Raw genomic sequence first — 27,497 nt, 5'->3', positions numbered from 1 at the left:
CAACACTGCATGATGTTACTGCGACCAGTAGCTGTGCAATAATCACTTTTGTTGCTTAAGAAACAGTTGAACAATCATAGGAAAATATCACCTGACACTGGTCTGGATGCAAGCATCCAAAAACCTCAAAGGTTTTCACCAGTCAATTTGAGGGCTGGACACACCTATATGAGAAAGAGCGAGTAGCTGTCCAAGAATACCCAGAAACACTGATTTTTCAAATGGCCGTTGATACATTTCCATTAGAAACACAGATGAGTAACAAATTTACATTCATTCAAAAAATGTTTAAAAAAAAAAAAACTTAATTTCTAGGGACACAGTGGTGAGACAAAAAGCAAGTTAATGGGTAAAATAAACAGAAAAACAATATTCTTTATGTAAGCAATAACATTGGATAAGGACCCTAACCCTAACTTATTAGACCTTATTCAGTCAGGTTTTTAATGCTAATTTTTGGCATTAAAATGCTAATGCTAATGGTCCTAACCCAAATGGCTGCATAATGAAAGAATTGATTGATTGTGAGAGAATGTGGCTTTCAGACAGTCTGACGCCTGCTGGTTATGAGGTAAAGGCTAAAGGTGCGATCGCGGTGGCATTGTCGTCTCATACCCTCATGATGCCCAGGCCCAGGCCGCTATGTTCCCAGAAGTCTGTGCTGCTGCAGCCAGGGTGAGCCGAAACACCCAGACCCCAAACATGGGGCTTCTGATGCAAACAGCCGTTGTCCTTATCGCTAGTACCGCTGGGTTGGGGGTAGGGGATGGGGGCACCATACACACAGAGTGACCCAGCTACATGCTCAGGACTCATCACCTCAAAGAAGGAAGCCAGCGTTACCCCCCCCCCCCCACCCCCCACCCACCCCCCACCTTTCCCGGCCACTTCCTGTACACAGTCATGGTAGAACAGTATTCAAATAACCCTACATTCTAACACGCCCATATAGAATATATAAAATAAGTACATATAAAAATATGTAAACAATTACAAGGGCATAAAAGTGCCCAAAGCAAAACAGAATGCGACCGGTTTTATTGTACCGAATAATTGCTAGAAGTGTTGACAATGCATTGTACTCTTTGCAGGAGAAAACTCATGAATGCATTTTTTTTTACTCAAACTTGTAAGTGTACTTTAAAGAGTTCTCAACATGCAAAGGCCGGAGACGCCAAATCATTGCCAGAATGGTTTCCATACACAAGACACAGTCTGCCCCCCCCCCCCAGCAAAAGGAAATCCTGTGTCTACATCGTTTATATACAGAAGGCTCATAAACCACATCGTGGTATGATGACAAAATGAGAGACCATCACAATGACACAATGACACCATCTGGACTTTGACTTTAAGTCCTGCCTGAGTAGAAAGCACAAACACCTGACAAATCCATAAAAATGGCACCCATGTGCCACCTTCAGCCACACAGTGACTGCACAAAATGCAGTGCTGACAGCAGGTAAACTGGATTGTTGAAGATCAGTAAAGAAAAACCTCCATGCCGCCATGTACGTGTAGCGAAGCATTAAATACTGGCAGCAAAAAGCAGAACATGAGAACACTATCAGAACCCGGGTCCATTTCCGCCATCTCCCACGGAACAGCGGGAGAGCGGGCATATGGTGCCCGGCGCCAACGTGGCAGGCCGTGGGCGAGCAGCCGGAAAGCCACAGCGGCCGTCCTGACGGGGCTTCGTAAGGTCATGGCGCCGCCTTGCAGGCAAAACCACAATGGGCCTGCAGAGAGACAACTTGCCCAAACAAGCCTCAACATGCCCCATCTAGCCCTCTGATGCAAATACATTTTTTTAAAAAAACTTTTGAAGGTGATACATTTAGCTTTCAGAATTTGGTTCAAGCCTTGCTTGCAGACCCTGAGAGACGGAACCGGCCCACGACGCCCCATCCCACCTGCCAACACACCCCTTGACTGGCTGGATGCTGGGGTTAGTAGGAAATGGAGGAATCCATCGCTGCACGTTTGCTTTCATCAGGCCGATCTTCATAGTCCATCTCGGCTGTCATCTCGGCCAGGGGAACGTAGGAGTACGTGGCCCGAAACCCAGCGGTTCCGGGCTTTCTGGACGCTTGGATCACGTTACCCACGGCACTGGCCAGGAGCAACATACCCAGAACCACGGTGATGGTTAGCCAGGTCCTCCTGAAAGAAGCAGGAGACCATTATTCAGTTCCCCCCCCCAGCAACCCCTCTGCCATATTCACTGCCCTCAGGGAAAGAAGAAAAAAAACACACCCGCAGAACAATGTGTTCACTGAAACCATGGCAACGCTCCTCCATATGTCACTTGCATAAGAAAGGGTCTGGAGTCCGTTTACAAACACCCGAGCGTGAGGAGCCTACGAAGTCCCCACAATGCTCTTGCACAGACTAACCTCACACGTCTGTACGCCTCACACTGGTCAAAGTCCGATTACTACGTCATGAGACGTTTCTGTATTCAGGGTGTCATGCAGCTTTTTCCCCCCCCTGTAGCAGTTGGCGTCATCAACAACCATTGATTTTCTCCCTCCCCCCCTGCACATTTAATCACCTGCTGTCACATGACACCCAGCATATTATCCCGTCTAATGAACCTACTGCTACATTTATTTTGCACGAAGCACATTTTATTCGTATGTATATAATTTATACGTTTACTGTCCTTGCTTGTCCAGCACAACACCCCAAAGTAAATTCCTTGTACATTAAAGTACTTGGTGATATGATAAACAATACTGATTCTGATTTATGCGCCCAGAAAGGACCCACAAAGTACCATTAGCGATCCTAACTGGAGGGACGACGGAAACTTACTCTGTGAAGTACGGCGTGACCCTGTGGGCCTCAACCTCCTCTTGCCAAGTCTTCAGCAGCTCCCTGGCAAGGCAATGACTGGCTGAAAGGCGAGGTTAGGACAATGTAAAAAAAAACAAAACAAAAGGAGACAAGGGGCATCAATGCTGCAGGTATGGAAGAATACACACTCCGATGGAGACAGGCGCACACACACACACACACACACACACACACACACACACACACAAAATCACATAACATTTTACAAGAAAAAATATCGCAGGGTTTAGAGAGACAGCACAGTGCACCATCTTTAAAAGGAAACTTTTAACACCCTCCCTCTTTCCACGGGGCCCCACATGCTCTTGGGGTCGGTGAGTCCAGTGATTCTATCAAGAATTACTGCTTTTTGTGACCAGGGAAGAGAAGCTTTGGTGAGGGGGGGCAGGTCCTGCATTTTACTGAAATAGAACTGACCCCCCCGGCATCGAGAGGCGAACACGGCGCGCTGAAGCTTTTAATAGCAGAAAAACAGGCGAACGGGGACGTGGTACGGAGTGAGGGCTCGGGTGGCAGACCTGAAATGAACGCACGGTGAGTCAGAGCTCGCCGATGAGTCACTGCGTGTGCGTTGCCAGCCCCGACACACAAAGAAAGATAATATCCCTGCACGTCTGACACAATGCGACATGCATGGCCCCGACATCCGAGCCAGGGAGCGCGGAGCCCTGGGTCCGGCCCTTAAACTCACAGGAGTCCTCACAGCCGACTCCTGTAAACATGAGGAGGCCCGGCCCTTCCAGGGGCAACCTTGTGAAAACGACACCACACGTCCCCACCTGACCCAGGACATCCCTCGAAAGGGTTTCCAAAGGGGGGGGGGGGGGACTATCCAGCAGGTGGGAAACTGCTGCGCACAACATGCTGAAATCACTGCAGGGCAAAGGTGGTCGTGTCCACATCAACATCTGTCCACATCAACATCTGTCAAAGGCTCAGTGACCTATGACATTGTCTCAGAGTGCCAGCCAGGTAGGACATTAGCTAGCTGACAGGGCAGACGTGGTGGGGGGGGGGGGGGGGGCAGAATGGCCCATTAGATGACATGGTGGTGGTGGTGGTGGTGGGGGGGACAAATTAACAGCCTTGACTGGTCACAAAAGAGGGAAAAAGGATATTGAGGGGGTCTTTCACATGAATACAGACTTAAACACCCAAATTAATGCCTGTCAATGCAGGCACTGTAAATGCAGGGTACGGTTACCAGGCAACTTGCCAGAAAAACTGGATTTGTCAGTCCTGCAAATGACCAGTGAGGGGAGGGGGAGGCAACGGATGCAAGGGCTACCACTGGCAAGCGAGGACAGATGCAAGGGCTACCACTGGCTGCAAGGACAGATGCAAGGGCTACCACTGGCTGTGAGGACAGATGCAAGGGCTACCACTGGCTGCGAGGACAGATGCAAGGGCTACCACTGGCTGCGAGGACAGATGCAAGGGCTACCACTGGCTGCGAGGACAGATGCAAGGGCTACCACTGGCTGCGAGGACAGATGCAAGGGCTACCACTGGCTGCGAGGACAGATGCAGGGGCTACCACTGGCTGCGAGGACAGATGCAAGGGCTACCACTGGCTGCGAGGACAGATGCAAGGGCTACCACTGGCTGCGAGGACAGATGCAAGGGCTACCACTGGCTGCGAGGACAGATGCAAGGGCTACCACTGGCTGCGAGGACAGATGCAAGGGCTACCACTGGCTGCGAGGACAGATGCAAGGGCTACCACTGGCTGCGAGGACAGATGCAAGGGCTACCACTGGCTGCGAGGACAGATGCAAGGGCTACCACTGGCTGCGAGGACAGATGCAAGGGCTACCACTGGCTGCAAGGACAGATGCAAGGGCTACCACTGGCTGCAAGGATCCACATCCTCCGTCCGTCTTCTAACTAGCATGATGAGTGTTACCATGAAAGTACATCAAAAACCAAACCTGTGTGGATGGTCTGGTTTCTCTCCCCGTGCCAGGTGACGTTACAGCTCCCCTTCACCGGGTCACACAGGCACTTGTTGGGACAGTGGCACTCCCGCTTACATCCCAGGCCATAGAAGCCCAGCGGACACTCTGGGGGGGGGGGGGGGGGGGGGGGGGGGGGGGAGAAAATGTCAGGGAGAGCAGCTGCCACCCACTATGGATGTAACCCTCCCTGTTTCATATCTGTGAGATCTGCCCTGGATCCCACAGCAGAAGGAAGCACATACTGTACAAGGGCAAGCTTGTTTAGTGCAACTGCTTCCCCCTGAGAACTGAGAATCCTGACCATGAATTTGGCTGTAACTGCTGCACTGTGGTTACTCTCAAAGCCTAAATCATTCTCACAGGTACACAAATGAAAAAAACACAAAACAAAGGCTCTCTATTAACCTTAAACTAACTTTACAGTTATAAAACCGTCTCTAAAAACCTGACAGGTCACCACGAGTCGCCTTAAAGACCCTGACAGCTACAGTTTTTTGGTGATGTTCTAAATATGTGGATCTTAACCTAAAATCACGGAACTACAGCCACCGCGAGACGCTGTCTCTCTATGGTCGCCCCTTCGCTTCGTCTGCCTGCCCACCATCACCACCCGATACCCTGACTCCTTCTACCATTCCGAGACTCGCGCTGTGATGTTGGTTGTCAGTCAGCCCCAGTACTACAGAAACAGAAAGCGGCCCGCAGGAAGTCTCACCGTGTGAAAATGCCAGACGCCGGCCGTAACGCGTCTTCCAGGAAATGAAAAGCGAGAACACTGAGGTAGCGTGTCACACGAGGTTTGTAAACAGCAACAGTGAGGACAGATCCCGCCCAGAGTCCGTCCTGCTCTCTCACCTTGCTCGCAGGCTTCCCCTTGGAACCCGGCGGGACAGGAGCACCTTCCATGGACTGGGTCGCACACACCCCCGTTGGTGCAGGTGCATGTCTGGTTGCAGCCGTCGCCATAGAAACCTGGAGGGCACACTGCAAAAGGGGTGGGGTTTAACACACGGTCAGCCACCCGTGACAGGACAGATTAACACCTGGCCCTCCGTGCATTGGCCGTCCCTAAACCACGGCATTTCATCGAACCCTGTTTTTTTCCCCCTCATAGGGTCTCAGGAGCAGAATAAGGCAGGGGGGGGGGGTGTTCAGGGACTGATACCTTGGCTGCAGTTGGTCCCCATCCAGCCTGCATCACAGGCACATCCATCTGCAGGAAACACAACCAAACAGGAGGGGGTGACAGAGAGCTCCAAGACGCCCCCCTCAGTCGGGTACCACAGCATCCACCACACAGCACAGAAACACAGGGACATCATTATTTAGTAAAACCACCCGTATGAGCAATTAGCGTTGATCTCCCCCAGGAAGGAGGGCGTGGCCGTCACTCACACTGCGTGCACAGGCCGTGGTCTCCACACGCGGACTGCTGGCACGAGGGGGATCGGCACGCCGGCCCCGCCCAGCCGCTGTGGCACACGCAGCGCCCGCCGACGCAGGAGCCACGTCCGCCGCAGTCCTCGGGCTGGCACGGCGGCTCGTGCACGCAGAGCACCGTGGAGACGGCACGCGGGCACCTCCACCGGGTGCCATCGAGGTACGGGTGGCTACAGAGCGAACGCACCAGGAGAAACCCAATTATCTGCCATTTCCATACGGCACCCTTGACACAGAAGTTCATTAACTCATTCATTAATAAAGCGTGAAATCCGACAAAAGTGTGCACTGTTTCCGGCATACCAGGAGTCTGAGGGGTAACTGGCAAGCGAGCCACCGGCCACGAAGGTGGAGGAGCCGCCCCCGTCAAGGTTGACGGCATTGACCACTCCCTGCCTCTGGAGGAATTCAGCGACCTCCCACAAGTTCATCCTGCAGCGGTAGTGAACAGCAGGCCGTAAGCATAGGGATGACCTCCACACACGCACACACACACAAACACGCACACACACACACACACTCTACAGCCACATTACAGCATAGCAGTACATAAATAGTCATCCATAAGACAGTCTGTACCTCACAGCCTTCGTACATCACTATCACTACACTATCACCGCTATTTACTGCATGACAGTTACTATTGTCTTTATGCTCTGATCCGTCTTAAGCTGTGACGTTAACTCACAGCACCCCAGCGTCCTGAGGTGTGCACCTCCTCACCCCCGATTATCCGTCTCCCCATCGATATGGAACAGAACGAGTCGTCCCTCCTTGTCGTGCCCCAGGGCTGTTCGGGCGGAAACCACGTTTACAAACCTGTTGAATGACCCTAGCAGATTTCAAAAACAGAGATTATGTGTCTCAGTAAGGAGGAAGTGCCTCTGTGTGTGTGTGTGTGTGTGTGTGTGTGTGTGTGTGTGTCGGGGGGGGAGGGTTATTACCCGTCTCCTGGGTCTTGCTGCATTCCGCCTCCATGCTCTCATTTATGTACACCTTACCATTCCTCAGAAGCCACACCACGCCGCTCACCAGCTGCACGAACGGGTTAGCATCACCCTGGACGTCCTCCTGAGACAGGTAGCTGCCAGCACGGACAGACAGAAAGCAGCTGAATTCCTCAAGATCACAGTGACAGTTCACTGGCATCACAAACCATATCTGCAGTGAGGACCAATTCCTCAAGATCACAGTGACAGTTCACTGGCATCACAAACCATATCTGCAGTGAGGACCAAAAGGTTCCCTAAACATCCCCATGGAGAAATAGCATAAGAGCTGATCAGCAAAAGTCCATTAAGCACCTTGCACTTCATCAGCCTCCATTCAATATTAAAGAATGCTGTTAAAGTGGGTCAAATTCACATCTTCAAGTCGTCCAACAACAAACATAAAACAATCGGTGTGACCCCTAGTGGCAGTTATTTCAGCCAATGTTAATGGACAGGTTCCACTGCAACTGGTTGCCTTGCCACAAGCCAAGACCCCGAGTCCAAACTACTGCTGAACTTCCTACGGAAGCAACAGTGTCCAAATGTTCGCTCAGCACGGACACACCCTGGGGCTGTGTGACTCACACGCCACAATTGGATCCACTAACATTGAACCTTAAAAAAAAAAAAAGAAAAAAAAAAAAAAGAGGCATTTCGCTGATCTGATGACACTTAAAAGCGAAACTATCTTCCTGTAGTTATATCCAGGACTTCAAGTCACCTTAGACTTTTTAAGACCCAACAATTTCTGAGTCTGTTAGACTTAGTTGGACATAAATTAAACCTATGAGCAGAAAACATGACCAGAACACATGAATATTTAATATCTGACATGGAAAATGTTGATCACCCGTTTTAAAAACAAAGAATTCAAGCAATCTCTAGAGGCACACAACAGTCCAAACCTCAGACAACAACTAAAGTGTACAAAGTTGCAAGTCCCACAAACTGTTCTTTTTTCCTTACCCAAACACTAAAGTCCCATCTTTCTTGATCCCAAACTGAGAATTTTGGATTCCCCCACTGTTCTGGACCAGTGTCCCGTCGCTCACCACGTTCCCAAGGCAGCGATTGTTACTTGTGTTGAAGAAACCACCATTTTGGGCGTAGAGGCATCGCCTGGTCCCTGCGGTGCGGGTCACCGTCTCCGTGAGGGGCTTCCCACAGCCACCTGCCCCCCCAGGTTCCAGCACGGAGAAGGTCTGCAGCGGGTTGCTGACGACGGTCACATGACCCTGGACACAATGCCCAATTCTGATGGGGGAAACGAACAACTTCGTTTCTGCCACCGGAGCGTGGGCATCCCTGTTGCTGGGCCAGGTCTCATAGGTGACGTTGCCGTGGGTGACGGACTGACAGTCCCTTACATAGCGATGGGAGTGAGAGGGTCCGTGTGCCCCCCCGGGACCGTATGGCAACAGGATGTCAGCGTTTAATGGGCTCCTGTCAAAACAATGATTAAAGCTTTAATGGGCAGGGGCTCTCCCCATTAGGTAGACACCGTCACTCAAGATTAAACTGACAGCTGAATTACAGGGGGGGGGGGCAATCTTATCAAGAAAGGGCAGTTGTGTATAAGAGTCTTTGCTTCTACACCTTACACCTGGGTTTGATCAGCTGACCGAAAAGGAATCCCAAATACCAGCACACACAGCTGCCCTTTGCAGATAAGATTGGCCACACCTGGTTTAACAGGTGCTCAGTGGTCAAGGAGACTTAAAGACTTAAAACAACCGCCTCAAGATATCCCACAAAAGTCATCAACATAAACTACATCTGCTTCTGTCAATAAGCAATAAACATTTAATTAACCTTAATCGGCATATTACAGTACTCTCACAGGAAAATAAAAGAAAACACATGGCTGTTGTGCTCCTATTACCTTCAGCTACCAATCGGCAGACTGATCCACCACTTATATTAAATGAACATTGAGTTAAGCACAACCCTGTGCAGCAAAAGCAATTATGGAAGATAGATCTAACAGGCCAAAAAAAAAACCGTGCTTGTCAAGTACGCGCTTTTTTTAGAACAGTATACAAACTGTAGCAGAAAACAGAAGATAAAGCAGATTGGCTGACAGTTTAGGCAGCAATCAGTTACTGGCAAACTGGCAAAGATAACATGTCACTGAGTAGCTAAGAGCAACCAAAACACAAACACGACAGCTTGTACACTGAGTACAGCAGTACTTGCTGTGCCTGTCATTGTAAGATGTGCAAACAGAGAGTGCAAACAGGGGCATTGCAGACCAGCTGCTGGATTTGTATAAACACAAAGTGAAGTACATCTACAGGTGCCTTCAGTACAGATCAGGTCAGCTATACGGACGACTGTAGAGAGCTCGAAATATTGAAAGTGGCCACTGAAGTCATGAAAAGCGCCTTGACTATGACCACAAATCTGTTTTATGTCTAGTAAGAAAAGCCCAACTGCCTTTAGACAGTAGCTTGGCTCAAAAGACAAGCCAACAGCCATGTAGCGCCCCCTTCAGGTCACAACTCATACAGCAGAAGTATAATGAGAAGGTCACATGCTCGGTTTAGACTTTAGAGTTTGGACTAAGTATGTGATGGATGCATATTCAGACAGGACTCATTTCTGATACACTTTAGAATAACTATTTATTCATATAACAAAGTAAACTCATTATTGCTGTTTATGTGACCATTGAATTTAAGTGTTGACAAATTTCAGTGATTATAAAATACGAGGGTAAGTACTCTGTATTACAGTACAACTTCCAGGGGTTGATAAATTAAAAATGTAAACATCTGTATAATATTTTAAAGTATCGTCACGATTACTTTAACTGGAAATAATGACATGCTTTATAGTTACATTTATGGATTTCAAACATTTCCAACTCAATTTTTTTTTTTTAAAAACATCGAGACGCTTTACCATGAGACATGGATATAACCTTTAAGCAGTGCAATCACACGCCATAATTCTATCACTTCTTTAATCAATAGCGCCATTTTGAAAAACGCCAAATATTTCATAGTCATATGAGCGCAAACTATGACTAACAGTTTAAAAAAAAACTAACGCCGTCTAGAGGAAAATGTTTTATATCTTTATAAAAACATTTCCCTCAATCCAATTACTATTTTAACAAAAATATAACAAATTGAAAGTTTGCGGAAACAACAAACTTTTGCAGTTAAGCTGGTTACGTTGAAAGTGACTAGAAAAGATATCTGAATTTCAGCAAACCAACGTACTTACGAAACCTATCTCGATTTCCAACGTAAGTGCACAATCGAAAAATATGTCAAAGTGACATCTAGTTCAACTTTGCTCCGTCACAATCCATCTACCCAACCATCCATGCAACTATTTATCCATCCATCCGACTGACTGATTTGATTACAAGTTGCATCACCATTGATTCTGTGTCCTGTTTCCCAGAATATGTCGCAAGAGTTAATAAAAACGATAATACAATTTAAGGTGGTTTCGCTTTGCACTGTCTTGTAACTACTGAGCAATCATAACGCAAAGTAAAAACTATCCTAAACAGATTAGCTGACTACAGCCTTACCAGACATCTTCGTTCTCCGAGGACCCGTAAGCAATATATATAAGCAGCAGAAGCCATCCGCAATTTACTGAAGGCGCTGCCATAAAACGCTAAGCGTGTTCGAAGCCGTCAAACGCCTACATTATCCTAATGGTCACGATTAAAGCAAGCGACTCCATACGATCATGTGACAGCGCAAATCACGTGATCCGTGACACCTGCTTGTGCGTTGTACGCATGCGTCGCCATATGTCTCATTTCCCTTTCGGGCCCCCAAGAGGCTGAAAAAGAGCAAGCATTTTCTATATTCATGCCCCCAAATAAATGAATGAATGCTGTTAACAATTGACCATCGGTATTTACTTAATAAAATGTCCATAATCGCTTAATAGTGAGATTACCTGCATCGAAGACAATGGTATATTTATTTGCTTTACAGTAATCAAGAAAAAAATCAAGAATTTCTGTGTATGACAATAACAAACGTTATATATTTCTTTATATAATAGCACTAAAGTTAAAACTACCTTCTTGTGGACATTTTGCTTTTAAAATATTATAATCGAATCCTATACTGATATATTGTGGTGGGATGTATAATTACGGCCTATGGTGCTCCGTCACCGTGGGGAAGGTTTTACATGAAACACCAAACGGGAGTCAGAGTTGAAGGGTATGGCGGCGTGAAGTAACATGTTTCCTGGCCTCTGCGTTACTCGTGGGGTTTTTTCTCACAGAGGCTGTAAGTTTCCGCCTGAGATCCGTGCTTTTCCCAGTGCTGTACGCGCACTGAGCCCCCCGGAGATTAACCGTCTCAGGGTATCGGCGTATTCTAGCGCCGGCTCGCAGCACAGCGAAAAATACTGTCTTGATATTGTGAGGTGAGTTATTCTAATGATATCCAGTATACAACACTCTCATATAACGTGCAGTTTTGCATTTCAGGTCATTTGAGTAGCTGTTTTGTATCTTACAATAGATAATTAAATCCAGAATAACACAGTTTTTGTACTGCTGAAAGTTAATAAAAGTTGCTTTAATGCTTTAAAGGGTTTTAATTTTTCCATGATTGCGACTGGGTGAACTATCCCATCTTATTAACATAACTATCCCCACAAAGTGGCCTAAATTTGCCTGTGTAGTAAAGTGTCTGTAGGCTTTCCTGCCAATTTATGGAGAACGGGGGTGCTGTTTGCAGGCGACAAGGCATATAACGTGTATGTTTAGTTCGTTTTGCAAGAAAGTCTCTTAAGTACAGTGGCACTCGGATAATATCCTATTATTTCAGTAATTTCTGAGTTTATTTAAATAATTTTCCCCGTACAAGTCCTGGAACATGAAGCATTAATTATATTCATAATATGGTCAAATGGCACATTTAATAAAATTGTTTTTAGAACTTTGTTCAGCTTTTTGATTATTTGGATTTCTTTTTTACGTGAAAGCTTTTTTTAGGGAGCAGCTGCACGGTTTGCCAGATGACCGCATTGATATTTCCGCAGAACCCGGGACTATGACGGCTTCTTGTGCTCCCTGCTGCTCCCCAGCGCCGCCCGGCGGGCTTCCCTGGCACTGCGCGCTTTCAACGTGGAGATCGCCCAGGTAGGAGGTACTTCAGCACTGCTGCCTGTGACAGACTGCAGGCTGGCCACCACCTTACGCCGGATAAGCCGTTATGGAAGATGGAGGGTAGAATGTGTGTCTATAAAGAAGGCAGTTTCTCACAGACAGTCAGTGGGTGGCTAAGTGCACTTTGATGTGATCCTTTGTAACATTTTTATGAATGTAAATTGAAATAACAGCTTGCAGATTTCATATTTGTTCAGTCACATGTGCTATAGTCATGCTGTTGGCTGTATTACCTACATGCCTGTTATCCTCATTCAATTTCTGCTGCAACATTGTGACCAGAATTGTGTGTAAATGCCTTGAGTGTGTGTGTGTGTGTGTGTGTGTGTTTTGAACCTCTGAAATTAATTCTGGAGTCATGTCCTGGTGGAATAGGGTACCTATGTGTTGCTGTTTATCAGGTGAAGGACTTGGTTACCCAGAAGGCCACGGGCCTCATGCGGATGCAGTTCTGGAGGATGGCCGTGGAGGACGTGTTCAGAGACAAGCCACCGGTGCAGCCTGTCGGTGCCGAGCTCTGGCTGGTCGGTACAGAAATCCTCCCCCACCAGAGTGCCTGCTTACTGTCCATGGCGACAGCGGACGTTTGGACATTGAGATGTTTCTGTTTTTTTTTTTTTTTGCAGGCAGTTAAGAAACACAACTTAACTAAACAGTGGCTGCTGAGAATCATCAGTGAAAGAGTGAGTTTTTCATCTGCGGCTTTTTTAACGAGTGATTTAAAATGTGTTCTTTCTTAGGAGGGTAGTTTGTAAAGCAGAGGTGCAGATGCTCCTGGCTTTTGCTTTGCTGCGCAGATGTGTGAAGCAGAAATGCGGCTCATAGGAAGCGGCTGCCAGCACAGCCATGCAGTGTGTCGCAGGATTTTCTGTTTGTTTGCAGTGTAATTTTTAAATGAATTTGCATCGTGTTGCGTCTCAACCCTAGACTGGGCGCATAACAATCGTTTCTACTTGTTGGCACAATACACCCTAAGAAAAAAGGGCACCAGTTTGTACCTTTGTTTGTCACTGGGGCTGGACCCTCAAGGGTATGCCTGTTGTACCCTTAGGTAGGTAAATGTACCTTTTAAGACACTTAAAGTAGAGAAATACATTTATTTACACTTTTTCAATTTGGAGAATTACCTGGATTTGCTGTGTGCATGTTAACTATGTAGAAAGGCAATAGCTAGAGTAATAATAGAGTAACAGAGTAACAGCTACGGCTCCCTATTTGAACTGGTAGATCTCGGCACACTGGTCACCTGAAAAGTAGAACTTGAGTTTAAAAAGGTTGGGCAAATCTGATCTACACTTTGTTCTCAGGAGAAGGATCTGGAGGACAAAACATACCGGAACCTCCAGGAGTTGGAGACGTATTCTGAGAACACCTACTCCTCATTGCTGTACCTCATTCTGGAGTGTCTGGGTAAGAGTAAGTGCCTCTGGGTGCTGCTGTATGTTCCCAGCAGGCCAGTCTGTGCCTCTTTCTGTAACTGAGAGGAAAGCCACTGTTGCCATAAATCACAGGTGTCTGATTTTCACTGGGGTGTCCCAGTGCGTGTCACACTGGGATTTCTACTTTCACCTTCCGGCATTTTCTGCTTCTCATAAAAATTTGAAAGAGTAGATATTTTGCACTGAAATATTCATCATTCAAAGGTGCAGGCAGCATTATTATTTGATCAGTGTCAGTATCGCTTTGAATTTTCCATGCGATAATGGCTTCACGCTTTCTGTATAGCAGCTGCTGTAAAAACATGTCTAATAGTGCTTTTCACTTATCGCCCACTAGAGGGCATTAAAACTTTAAAAACGGCCGTGTTTTCTCGACCAGCGAGTAAAGTAAGGATTACATGTTAGCGTGCGCCTCATGAACATGCCACTGTTCCCTTCCACGTAGCGCAGCTTAACTGTTGTTGCAGTTCTGACCATATGGAACAGCTCTCACTATGTTTTGACAATGTCGTCATTTTCACCCCTGTTATTTCTATGCGGTGTGAAAGGGTGAGAAACATGGGATCGGTTTCAGGTACCTCTGCGATTCCAGGCTTTGGAAAAGCTTGTTAAAAAAAAAAAAAAAAACTCTGAAGACCTGTCACAGGTGTCACTCAAACCTTCGGTAGGTCAGAGGTAAAGGGGTCACATCTGCTGTTACACAGGGCGTCTCCTGGGGGGGGCTCTGATGTGCCAGCTGGACACAGTGAAACACTCCACACTGCCCCCCCCCCCCCCGTACCCCAGGCTTCCTTGTGGATTTGAACTAATTAAACTAAGAAATGCTGGCACGCCCTGAGGTGTGACTCACAACCTGAGACGCCCTCGTCTGGTAGAGAACTTTAAGGCGAGGTGTCACGTCCTGCCCCCCCCCCCCCCCCGTTTGGAATGGTTATTCCCCTAAACGACCTGTCGACGCTGACTTTCACTTTGCACGTGATGTCAGCTACTTTAGGAAGGCTGAGAGGCGTGCCCTTATGACCTCCGTACGGTCCATTAAGGCGGCTCTGTGTTGCAGGCGTGAGGGACGTCCACGCCGACCACGCTGCCAGTCACATCGGGAAGGCCCAGGGGGTCGTGACGTGCCTGCGAGCCACACCCCACTACAGCCAGTGGCGTAAGGTCTATCTCCCCATGGAACTCTGCATGCTGGTGAGACCACTGCCGCCGAACGGCCTCTGAAATTCACGCGGACGGCTGTTTTTTCAGTGCATCCATGTCAGATATTAAGAACCAAATGACAGCTACAAAGTTTATTAAATATATTCGCCCCCTCAGATTCACGAATTCTTGACATTCGCAGTTTCAGTTATTCGCCAGTTGCCTGTGAACAATTAAATGGGAATATATTTGGAAGACACTTAAGCCAAAAAAATATAAACGACAGTGAAAACTATTTGGTTTGTATAAAATCATATAATATAATATGTTAGTGATATTAGTGTTATTTAATATTTGCTATTGTATGTGTGTATTATATCAAATATGAAGTTATTTTTGGTATAAAAAAAACTGATCTCTGCATCTTGGCTTGGATACGCTGAGTGTCTCCTCCTTGGCTGCCAGCCTCACTGCCATGTTCGCCATCTCCTTCCTGCCAGCCTCACTGCCATGTTCGCCATCTCCTTCCTGCCAGCCTCACTGCCATGTTTGCCATCTCCTTGCTGCCAGCCTCACTGCCATGTTTGCCATCTCCTTGCTGCCAGCCTCACTGCCATGTTCGCCATCTCCTTGGCTGCCAGCCTCACTGCCATGTTCGCCATCTCCTTGGCTGCCAGCCTCACTGCCATGTTCGCCATCTCCTTCCTGCCAGCCTCACTGCCATGTTCGCCATCTCCTTCCTGCCAGCCTCACTGCCATGTTCGCCATCTCCTTCCTGCCAGCCTCACTGCCATGTTCGCCATCTCCTTCCTGCCAGCCTCACTGCCATGTTCGCCATCTCCTTGGCTGCCAGCCTCACTGCCATGTTCGCCATCTCCTTGGCTGCCAGCCTCACTGCCATGTTCGCCATCTCCTTGGCTGCCAGCCTCACTGCCATGTTCGCCATCTCCTTCCTGCCAGCCTCACTGCCATGTTCGCCATCTCCTTCCTGCCAGCCTCACTGCCATGTTCGCCATCTCCTTCCTGCCAGCCTAACTGCCATGTTCGCCATCTCCTTGGCTGCCAGCCTCACTGCCATGTTCGCCATCTCCTTCCTGCCTGCCTCACTGCCATGTTCGCCATCTCCTTCCTGCCAGCCTCACTGCCATGTTCGCCATCTCCTTCCTGCCAGCCTCACTGCCATGTTCGCCATCTCCTTCCTGCCAGCCTCACTGCCATGTTCGCCATCTCCTTCCTGCCAGCCTCACTGCCATGTTCGCCATCTCCTTCCTGCCAGCCTCACTGCCATGTTCGCCATCTCCTTCCTGCCAGCCTCACTGCCATGTTCGCCATCTCCTTCCTGCCAGCCTCACTGCCATGTTCGCCATCTCCTTGCTGCCAGCCTCACTGCCATGTTCGCCATCTCCTTGCTGCCAGCCTCACTGCCATGTTCGCCATCTCCTTCCTGCCAGCCTCACTGCCATGTTCGCCATCTCCTTCCTGCCAGCCTCACTGCCATGTTCGCCATCTCCTTCCTGCCAGCCTCACTGCCATGTTCGCCATCTCCTTCCTGCCAGCCTCACTGCCATGTTCGCCATCTCTGCCACCCTGGAATCTCGCCTTTGCATTTCTGATAATGGGGGATTCCTGAGGATCTTTCACCCCAAACCCTTGAACTGGTGCCAGTACAAAATATTGCAGGTAGTTACACAAAAAAACCAAAATTTTAACAAACCGAAATTCTGTTTCTGTAAAAATACTTTTAACAGAGTGCATGTAAATAAATTATGACAGCTATTAGATTCCTAAACTCCTTTAAACAAAATTTGTCACACTTCCCTTTTATTTAATAATGCATACTTAACAGTATATCGTAGTGTTGCCATATTTGGGTCAATGATGTTTCACAGATGCTGTAAAAGCTGCTACTTTTGTATTGTACAGTGAAGTGAAAATGTTCCTCACTGGGTTTCTGCAGAGACCAGAAATCCCCTGAAAGTGACATTGGCTAAATCTCCTACCATTAGCTTGTGGTGACATGTTACATAACTATGAGGAAATTTAACTCTGTTCCAAATGTTGTCTTTACAATTAATCCTGAACTCAAGCTGGCATATCTCCCTGTGGGTATTAATCGTCCAGTCAGTTTTGTGGTTGAGGTTTGCTAAAGACCATCTATTTTGCATTGCATCAGTCAGCAGACATACAAGTTTTTGGTTGGATTTCTTAGCTGAATCCACTTCCTTTTTTTCATTGAAATGCCCCCGTGCTGTAATGCATTTGACATTTTTGGAAAATGTGTAAGGCCTGCTTCAGCTTCCATCTGTGTTTTTCCTCTGTGCATTTTAAGTGTAATGAAGGTTAGAAATGATGATGAAAAGGGTTACTGGCGCTAAGAAGATCTGTACATTGTAGGAGTGGTGAGCTTATTAAATCGGAGCTCTAACATCACTGTCCATGTGCAGGGTGATGAGCCGTATGTGGCAGCGACGTTCTCAGCGTGGCTTCTGTCTTACCTTCCAGCACGGTGCTTCACAGGAGGACTTCCTGCGGGGCAGCCGGGAGCAGAGCGTGAAGGACGTGGTGTATGACATCGCCAGCCAAGCCCACGTGCATCTGCAGCACGTCAGTATGCCGTCCGCTGGCACGTGCAGCGTAGCGGGTAGCGCGTAGCGGATAGCGGGTAGCGCGTAGCGGGTAGCGCGTAGCGGATAGCGGGTAGCGCGTAGCGGATAGCGGGTAGCGCGAGAATGTTAGCTCTATCCTGTTCCAGGTGCTGCTTCCCTGGCCTCCTGCATGCTGATAGTCACTATCCCAGCCTCTACTCTGGCTGCCCTGTTTTTGGTGTGTTGGGGGGGGGGGGTCCATGTTTTTCTTTCCTTCTTTTTTGTCCAGGTGGCGGCCCTGACTTATGGCTACATGACTCATCTTCTTGGAGAGTGATAAATGTACAATCAGATGAACAGCCGTCTGTTCTGCTGTTAAAGGAATGAAGTGATTGTAAAGCACTTAATGAAGAGGGTCGTGGTCTCACATCTTTCATACGGGCCTCTGAAACATAACCTGGGCTATCATGAGCGCACCCTTGACCCTTGACACCTGCTTGTCATTCTGTTTTTCTTTTTTAAATCTCCACCCCAGGCTCGATCGTTCGCCAAAAACGTTCCAACGGCCGCTTTCCCTGCCTTCTTGCAGACGGTGAGTCTCTGCCAAAACGGAACATAATAGGGCCAAGAATTAATGATGGGCCAGAAAATAATGGATCCGGGCTGCAGGAAACCGGGGGGGTGGGGGTGTCTCTGAGACAAGCTACTCTTAGGTGAGTTGGCGGAAGCGTTAGTCACGACGCCTAAATGTGCATGTCGGCTGCGTGACGCCACTGGAAAAGCCGGACAGCTTGTCTTCTTCTCCCAGAACTTTATGCCGGAATTTTGTTGGCAACTTTAATGCAGCTCAAAATACAAACATATGGCGGCCTTCATGTTACTAAGAAGTCTCATATTGCTCAAGAAACGGGTTGAAAAATGGTCCGGATGGAGAAGACTAGTCTTCGTTGCTTGCGTGTTTATGGCTGCTCTGTGTGTCCTGTTCTAGGTCGCGTTAGAGGACTACCTGCAGAAAGTGAGGAAGGTGGACTTTGATGTTTTCCATCCCACGTTACAGAAGCGGAACCCTCTGCTTCCCATCCAGCTGTACCTCCGTTCATGGAAGGCCGTCTACTGATATCTCCTGCTGTATAGATCGGTGTTTCCCCGCCCGGTCCGCAGGGACCGCCAGACAGTTCACCTTTCTGCTCCCTTCCCACCCACTGCCATGCAGTGGACATTTTTGCTGCTTACTAGCTCCCCACCAGGGAAGAAAGCATGAAAACACACTTACTGCCCATGTCCTTGCCACTCAGTCCAGATTTTTGCTGGGAGGGAGCAGAAACGGGGGGGCTCCCGAGGAACGTGTTGGGAAACACTGGTATAGATGCTTTAATTTATCTATCATTGTCCAGTGGATATTTATAATATAATCCCCAGTGTGTGGGCTCCATCGTCTTCTCTTGTGGCTTTCCTCTGTCTGCAGTGCCCTGGACTGCGGGTGCTGGGCTCTCCTCGCGGCTTCAGGTAGCCCTACAGATGGATGGGCAGTTTTAGCTTTCCCGTTTGTTGGGTCTGTTTGGGTCTGTTGGGTCTTGGGTCTCCACAAAGAACGAAACCTTCGACTTACAAATCAACATGCTCAACCCTTCCTGCGAGTGACCCCTCGGCGCGAGACGGTTGGCTGTTCCCTGCTGTTTTCTTGCTCGCTGATCTCAGCTTCTCGCTCTTCCAAGGCCCTTCACTCCCTGTCCTCCCAAATCTTGCCTTTCCCTCCAAGTCTTGTACAGAGACGTCGCTCCCTTTCATAATTTCTTGCGACCTATAGACACTTCACTCAGTAAAATAGCATTCCATTCCTTTTTTTAATGTCAGTTCTGATCTTTTTTTCTTCACCTACGCTGGTTCACTTACACAATTCATTGGCACTAAATCTAGGCATTTCACGCTGCATATGTGCTCTAATCCAGCAAAGCAAGAGTTAATATTAAATTCACCATTCTGCACAAACTGGGTGCTGTGTCCTGCGGTGGCGCCGGCATGCTAAGAAGCTCTGAAACCCTCTGTGCGCCACATAACTTAACATTTTTAGTAAACAGTCACATTCACAATGGACAAGGCCAAAGGCATTGAGAGCAATCGCAGCAGCACTCAGACTACCAACAGACTACGTCCCAGACTACCGTAAATTTCACCTCCACACGTCATGTACACCAGTCAATTGTTTTAAATAACGCAAACAAATTTTTGTATCAATGTACAGAAAGGTCAACATTTTAATGAAGGCTCACGTGAAGCTATTTTATTTCTGTTCCAGATCAACAGAGAATGCAGCTACACTGTGGAACGTGGAATGATATGTTAATTAAGTGATCTGTGAGATGATTAGTGGATGGCTGTTTTAATAGCCACTGTCTAATTGGATTCTGGTGGTCAAGCGAAATCCGGGGAGCGGATAACTTCGAGACTCAGAGGCGGCTAACATATTGGTTTATTAATTTTTGATTTTATTTCACTGCAGCATCAATCTGGCATTTTCAGTGTTACAATGCTGAATGATCACATGGAAATCTTTTAGGAAAACGGACCTACAAGAGCACAATCCCTTCCCTCGTGGGAAGCTACTCCGGGCATTCAGGGATTAAAGGATTCAAAGGTTTATTGTCATATGTACAGTGTACAGATACAAAGTACAATGAAATTCGTATTTGAATGCCTTCTTGCAGACTACCAGGCAACATGTCGAGCAGCAATACAAGAAGCAGTCAACATAGAGTGCAACATTATGGTAAAACAAACTGTACAATGTAGTACATACAAACTGCGAAACATGAGCGCACAGGATTCCAAGTTAATATCGCAGTTTATTTTTTGAGTATTACCTGACTCGTGTAGAGCAAAGGACAGTTGTGTTGCTCCCTGACCAGGAATCTGCACAAACAGTAGGTGGTTTAAGCTTCGTCCGAAGGGCAGGGCAGCTGCCTGGACCTTCTGCCTCCTCGACGTCCTTCAGTGCCTCCCCCGTCCTGGAACAAGCAGCCTTCACTGTAGTTTCATTTTTTATAACTACAAAGGGAGCAAAGGATGTAGGATGTAAGTTCGCATGTCTGACCGGGACAGCAAAAGCTTGGCAGCTGGGTCCCTAACGACGGAAGAACCTGCTTTACCCAGGGTACTCACCCAGAGCCCCCCCCCCCAGGGCTCCCGCATCCTCACCCATCAGCTGACTGAAGCCGCTGTCCAGCCCTCAGCGATGCTTCCTGCGGCTCTGCCCCGCACCACAGCCAGAGGGATGATGGACGTGTTGTAAGGTCCTTCCTGGATCGCAGCTCCACCCCAAACGCCAGGAGAACTTCACCGGCATTATAGCAAAGGGCTACTGGGCAGAGGTGGAGAGTTCAGGTCCAGCAGACCAAGATTTTGCTTCAACCAACATGTTCATGATTCTGTGACTGTGACTCTTTATACCCGGCTGGTTGGTTCTGAACCTGGACTTTCCACCTCTGGGAGAGAGTTTGTTCTTTGTACTGGCAGATTCATAATTTAGAGTCGGCTTCTTATTTGTTAATTTCCATGTTATGTAATGGTGTAGACTGTAGAGGATGCACCTTGGCTCGGTGGTCACTGCTGCGGTCTCGCTTGTACGGCTGGATGCCTGTGATCCTGTCATCACCCTGCATGCTGGAATTTGCATGTTCTCCACGTGTCACACGTGCTTCCCCTGGGTTCTTTGGTTTCCTCCAGCCGCCCATAAGCATGCAGCCTGATGAGTTGCCATCTCTGAGACGCCCATATCCACAATGTGTTCTTGATGACTATGCTAGTTTTAGCTTGTGCATTTCATCAGGCCAGGCTTCCCCAGTTTCCTGCAGGCGCAAATTCAACACAATCTGCAGATTTCCCTGCTCAAGCACACCTACTAACCCCAGTAATTAGCTGATTAAGACGTGCTTCAGCAGAGAAAACTGCAAACTGATTCTGGCCTCCAGGACTGGAACTGGGGAGGTACGCCTTAGGGCTGTTTATTTGGTATTGAAAGATTGCTGGTTCAAGTCCCTGACCAGCAAAATACCACTGAGATATCCTGCACAAGGTTCCGCCCCCCAGCACTGCTCCCCGGGCGCAGAATCAGCTGCTCCCTGCTATGTCCCAATGTCACATATGGGTTAAAGGCAGAGGACACATTTCTTTGTTTTGTGCTGTGGCATGTGTCTTCACTTTCACAGCAGGATCATATGCAGTTTACTACAGGCAAGACTACATTGCAGTAATATATATACACAGATGTTCAATGTTCTGTATGCTGCTGAAACAAAAGAGCAAAACCAGAGCCGGTAACTGTGTTTGCAGATTTTCTGCTTATGACTATATGTTTTCAAACAACGCCATTGCACGACATTCTTGCACTAAATACGTTTCATGCATTATTTTTGGGTGGTTTGTAATGTAGTATATGGTCATGGTCATGTGCAGGCACTTTGTGAGGGACAGATGCTCAAAGCCTTCGACATATAAGAGGGACACTCAGAACCTTTAAAGGGAGGTACTGCAGATAGTTTGGGCAAAAGGGATGAAAAGGAACAAGTGCTCAAACACCCGCAGCCCACACACACCTGCCTGATTATGTGTCATGTGACACTGGGATAAAACAAATCTCCAGCATGACATGTGGAAGGAACATGTTACAATCATTCTAAAATAAGTAATTGTCCATTGTTTTGATTGCTCCATGTAATCTGATAGTTCACTTTCCTGAAAAGTTTGCAAAGGGCAGCACAGTAAATTTTACATCAGAAAATGCTGTGTTTCATGAGTGGTTTTAAAATAAACACCAGACAGTCTGTGGGTAAAAATCCCTACTTAATGGAATGAGATTGGCCCAATGATTTTATAAAACGCATGAAGTGTCCCCTGAGGTGAGATGGCCTGCTTTCTCACTCCTTTGACAGCGTTCCATAGGCTACAGGATGTGTTCACTGCTTCAGTCTGATTTTCACTTTCCCAGCTTTGTTCATATCTGGAATTTAATTTGTCTTAAATCAGCTTCTCCTTGGCTTTGCTCTTCCATTGAAATACATGAAAAAATATATAGTTGAGCTGCAGTTTTATACTGCTACTAAAAGTGCAATATACCTCACATGTCTTATTTAGTTTTAGAGCTATTGGCCCATGTATTTTTTCCAATGCACCCTGAATGGACAGAGTGTAATTAGTCATATTTATAAAGTATATTTGGAAATAGATAATCTGAAATCCAAGATCTTTACATTGTCCCCTGTAGCACACTGTTCAAATCACACTTTACTAGATATCTCTGTCTCGTGTTGTTTTTGAATTATTAGACAATTTATCACACGCTTCATGAATGAATGACACCTGGCATTGCTCACTGTGTGGGCTTGCGGACATCAAAAATAATGGATTAAAAGGTGCTTGGCTTGCTTTGTTAAAAGATATTACAGCCGGAAAACTGAATACAAAAATACAATTAATATTGTAATATTTTTTTATTACAACTATTCCATGTTACAATCGCCCCTGGTCTCCCCGACCTTGTGCTCCCAAGAAGTTAGTTTATTGTTTGCTCGAGATCAAACAATAACTATGTTCAAACAATAACTTTGTTCAAATTATCAAACACTGACTTTGGGATGCGTATCTCGGGAGTGTGGCTAAAATTAAGTCTTTTCATTAAAATTCAGGTGTGTAAATATTTGAGGAGTTCCCATTCACTGAAGACTGACGCACTATAGCGACGTGGGTACTCTGAAGCGGTTCAGTCCGCATCCGAATCAGAATCGGACGCAGTGAAGCTTGGCGTTGTGTTGCTGATGGAATTTGGCCCTCGGGGCAAATTCTCCATTAGAGCGTCGCAATGGTTTTTCCATGTGGGCAGCATCACATCTTTATTGCTTATGAAACTAACGTTGGGATATTTTGATTTCCGTGCCACATTCGAGCCATGCTGCCCAGAAATTGTAACTCTCTGTGACCACATTACAATTGCATTAATCATCCATTTCCCTAGCAAATGGAATTTATGTTTCCGTGTGAATAAAGTCACGCCAATTCCATCTAGTACGTTAATATTTTCTGCGCATGCCCAAGTGCTCTGTGTGTGTGTGTGTGTGTGTGTGTGTATATATATATATATATATATATATATATATATATATATATGTACACACACACATACAGAGAGACAGACAGAAATAATCAGTGCTGTCTCATCATTGAAGCCTAATTGTTAAACGTCATAGAACAGACAACAGATTTCTTAAATGAACACAAGCGTTGTGACGCTCGTAATATTTTATTTATGGAAACCACAGACACACAAGCACACCCAAACACAAAAGCTGTACTAAAAACGTTTTTCTCACATCCGTTGTAGAGGCATATTGGACTAAATTAGGCCTATATTACGGGTATAATGACGACCTTCTTTGGTACCAAAACTTTACACTTCTCTCCTAAAAAGGTAATCCCAATTAATAATTTAATTTTCTCTTGAGATCAAAAATCCCTGCGCTGCTAAAGGCGGTGACTGAAAGTCATTTTTCCCCTTCCCTACTGTCGCTACTAATCTTTTCGGCTGTTTAACTTTCAGACGTGACAAAGAAAATCGTAAGTGATTATCTCAGTTTGGATAACACGCATTTCTGTAAACATCCGCTGAGTTTCGAGCGCTCTAAGTCTTCGTCACGCTCTTCCACCGGAGCGGCACCAGCAGCAGATGAGCGCAGTGCCTGAACTTGTGGTCCCTTGCGCTGTATATTATAACGTTGCAGCAACTGTTGGTTGTCAATATCCAAAAGGCAAAAAACGAGAAATTGCACCACTCCTTCCCGGCGACATTTCCCACGACGAAGACCGCGATCGGGGTGAAGGAAGCAGTGAAATCGAGGGTGAGCATCCCTATGGTCTTTGCTGCCTTAATGTCGGTGAAAGTGGGTCCAGTGACTCGCTGGCAGTCAGATTCGGCCAGGTGCTGCCTTCGCTTGAAGTGCATCCAGATGGTGGAGAACGACAGGATATTGATTGCCACTGTGCCCGACAGGAGAGTGAAGTCGAAAGCGGGAAACAGGAGTACGTTCCAAGCCTGGGTGGGAAACGTCGCAGCCCTCAGTGCGTAATTGCACATTCGATTGCACGCGTTGTATTCTAGCACGATTTCCTTGCTATAAAGAACTGGAAACACGGCTAGGAAGAAACTTCCCAGCCAAGAGAGCAGGATGAGAATGCTTGTCCGTTTCCTTGTGATCACTGCTTCGCGGTGCAGCGGTAACAGGACGGCAATGGTGCGCTCGATCATGAGAAAGAAAATTGTTGTGATTGACACCAAGGTGCAACCCGCAAATACCGGACCGATGAAGCTGCATGGGTGGAAAGTAGCGATCAGTGAATTTACTGTAGTCCATTTCGCAGGCGAACCATTAATCAGGAGTGATAGTTCGGCGTACACGGAGAGAGGCACCACAAAAGCGCGCCCACTGTGAGGTCAAGGGAAGCCTTTAGGTAACCCTGTGGAGTGTGGAAGTATTTCGTCCGCAGGATAACAGCCAGAGTCACTGAGTTTCCAAACATAATAGCAACAATGAGCAGGATCATGAAAACCACGAGCACAATTTTACTGGTCAAAGTGCAGCAGTAGCTGAGTAGCCGAGTTATAAAACATTCTTTGAAATGAGCTATTTAATCAAAGCCATTGCTTCACAATTCCAAGCGAGCGGCTTTCAGTGGCGGAAAATCGAGGTGGCTCGTTTTCGAGGTGGCAGCTCTTAGTCCAGCAGAAGGGGACTTAATAAACAAAACCAGTTATGGAAAGAATACGAAACATGCACATTTCCCAAAACAACAAAAGAAGGAGCAGGAATGTCTAAAAACCAATACAATCAACAGTACCAATAAAATTTCAATAAAGTATTGACTATGTCATTCAAAATTAGGTAATTATATAATCCATATACTTTGCAAATCAGCTGCCTACAAAAATTACAATATGATTTAATTTTAGAGATAGGGAATATTGCACCAAATGATGTAGTACATACCAGTCTAGATCCAATTCATAGTCAGCTTTGAGTCGGAGAGGAACGTGCACTGACCCCCCGCCCGCCTACATGTTCGCGTAAGAAATGCTGCAAATCACTGCGCGGACCGTGGTGAAAGCGCTATGCCTTTAGTGGAGATCTTTTGTTCAGGTAGGTTAGCTGTGAGATCAATCTGACAGATTAATCTGTCTGTAAGAGAGACCACATTACTTTATTGTGAAATCTGAAACTAATATATGTAATATATTTAGTCTTGGATAAGCTAACAAGTGGTATACTCTTAGTCGATCATGTTGAATGCAGAAGACCTGCGCAGGGATAAAGATCTGAATGCCTTACCAAAGGCCAATTCATTATGGCCAGACCACTGGAGCATCTCCGAAACTAACCCTAATATATCCCAGATCTTGACACGCACCGTCTTGACTAGATATTTAGATTTACTTGATATTCGGGTCACGTAATCTTTGGCTCATACTGTAGGTGAATATGCACTGTTTTTACGGGCTCCTGTTTGTGTGACGGTTCGTACGGTTATTTCCCTTAGTGACGGGTTCCACCGCGGTGGGAAAACAAATAGAGATAAACGCGATTCAGAAGAGTGAGAATGCAACCTTACGGGGCTGTATGTCTGACCATATTGGCCTGTTTTTAGGACTGTAAGGGTCCAAAGCAAAATACCTAACTTGATTACAATGATTTAAAATGATCAGCTTGTGTATGTATGTGAGCTGAAATTAGTATTATGGTTTGTTTTAGCTTGGAAAATTATCTCTGCAATCGGACCTTAAACTCATATTGTCAGAAAATTATGTGAATTATCGTAATTGAGTTGCAAATGATGTAGCTGACAGTGAGAAACAGCAGCTCTCTCCTCAGTTCTTTTTGTGTCCATCCATCCATCCATTTTCTGTATCAGTTTGTCCTGTGCAAAGTTGTGGGAGTATCTGTAGCTTGTGGAGTAAATGTAGCTTGTACTGGAAGCTCCAGGCAGGGAACAACCCAGGTAGAGGTAGAAAATTCAGGTCTAAAAAGTACAAATCCAGACCAAGATTTTGTTTCAGCCAGTTAGTTGAATCTAAAGAGTCACAGTCACAGACTCAACTGGGTGGTTGAAACAAAATCTTGGTTGGGATTTTTACATTGAGGACAGGACACTCACCCATCACAGGGTGCTCATACCCCATTGACACACACATTCGCACCCACAAACAATTTGGAAACTCCAATGCCTCTTAGCATGTGTCACTTGAGAAACCTTCCTTTCCATTCAAGGCTTCACATTTGACTGGATAGGTTTTAAAGTTCAGACAGCTTATGGAGACTTATAAACAGTCATTTTTTCCCCGACACTGTGTGGCTGAATGGGCTGATCATGCTGCAGTGAACTGACCATCTACTTCCATTGGGGGTTTCAGGCTGGCTGGAGCCCCACCTCAACTTAGTTAGATATGTTTTGAGTTTTTTTGTCACCTTAATTAATTGGTTTTTGTGCCTTTGGTTCTGGTTATCTGGTCTGGTTTTCTTCTAGTTCACTGATGTTCTCTGTATCTCCTGTGTCCTCCTCCATAACAGAAGCCATTTTAATTAAACAAAGTTTTTTTTTTTTTTAAATGGACCTCAATATGACAGTTACTCTGATGCCTTTAAAAATCCATTGATCTTCTAACCAGTTAGGCATCTTTCCCAGGTAGCATAGGATGCATGGCTGGGGTATGCCCTGGATGGGGTAAGTCCTGGCTGGGATATGCCCTGGATGGGGTACGTCCTGGCTCGGATACACCCTGGATGGGGTATGCCCTGGCTGGGATACGCCCTGGATGGGGTACGCCCTGGATGGGGTACGCCCTGGATGGGGTACGTCCTGGCTGGGATACGCCCTGGATGGGGTACGTC

General features: G+C 46.7%; 3 protein-coding genes and 1 long non-coding RNA gene across 4 annotated transcripts; 1 reads left to right on the top strand and 3 right to left on the bottom strand.

Annotated features, from left to right (window-relative positions):
- Window positions 1-861: 861 nt before the first annotated feature.
- nagpa (N-acetylglucosamine-1-phosphodiester alpha-N-acetylglucosaminidase) lies at window positions 862-10,982 on the bottom strand. Its single transcript, XM_023796493.2, has 11 exons — window positions 10,797-10,982; window positions 8,216-8,692; window positions 7,202-7,341; window positions 6,981-7,089; window positions 6,561-6,689; window positions 6,213-6,427; window positions 5,983-6,030; window positions 5,673-5,801; window positions 4,791-4,922; window positions 2,818-2,899; window positions 862-2,163 (listed from the first exon to the last, which is right to left on the bottom strand). The coding sequence occupies exons 1-11, from the start codon at window positions 10,877-10,879 to the stop codon at window positions 1,950-1,952; spliced, it is 1,758 nt and encodes a 585-aa protein (XP_023652261.2). The 5' UTR covers window positions 10,880-10,982; the 3' UTR covers window positions 862-1,949.
- A 416-nt stretch (window positions 10,983-11,398) lies between these two features.
- Window positions 11,399-19,557, top strand: ndufaf6 (NADH:ubiquinone oxidoreductase complex assembly factor 6). Its single transcript, XM_023796481.2, has 9 exons — window positions 11,399-11,656; window positions 12,278-12,377; window positions 12,806-12,928; window positions 13,031-13,087; window positions 13,712-13,814; window positions 14,901-15,034; window positions 17,486-17,587; window positions 18,104-18,160; window positions 18,557-19,557. Exons 1-9 carry the CDS (start codon window positions 11,469-11,471, stop codon window positions 18,683-18,685), a joined length of 993 nt encoding a protein of 330 aa, XP_023652249.1. The 5' UTR covers window positions 11,399-11,468; the 3' UTR covers window positions 18,686-19,557.
- On the bottom strand, window positions 18,886-20,632 carry LOC140592722 (uncharacterized). Its single transcript, XR_011993170.1, has 2 exons — window positions 20,430-20,632; window positions 18,886-19,080 (listed from the first exon to the last, which is right to left on the bottom strand). It is a non-coding gene; the product is annotated as an uncharacterized lncRNA (long non-coding RNA).
- Window positions 20,633-23,820: 3,188 nt separating this feature from the next.
- On the bottom strand, window positions 23,821-25,476 carry LOC111835816 (lysophosphatidic acid receptor 3). The gene is given in 2 exon segments (XM_023796501.2): window positions 23,821-25,027; window positions 25,030-25,476. Coding segments are annotated over 2 exon segments (918 nt in total). The 5' UTR covers window positions 25,159-25,476; the 3' UTR covers window positions 23,821-24,238.
- Window positions 25,477-27,497: the final 2,021 nt, after the last annotated feature.

The sequence above is a fragment of the Paramormyrops kingsleyae genome, chromosome 9 (assembly GCF_048594095.1).
Source record: "Paramormyrops kingsleyae isolate MSU_618 chromosome 9, PKINGS_0.4, whole genome shotgun sequence".
Classification (NCBI taxonomy): domain Eukaryota; kingdom Metazoa; phylum Chordata; class Actinopteri; order Osteoglossiformes; family Mormyridae; genus Paramormyrops; species Paramormyrops kingsleyae.
This window is presented reverse-complemented; position numbering and strand designations above follow the sequence as displayed.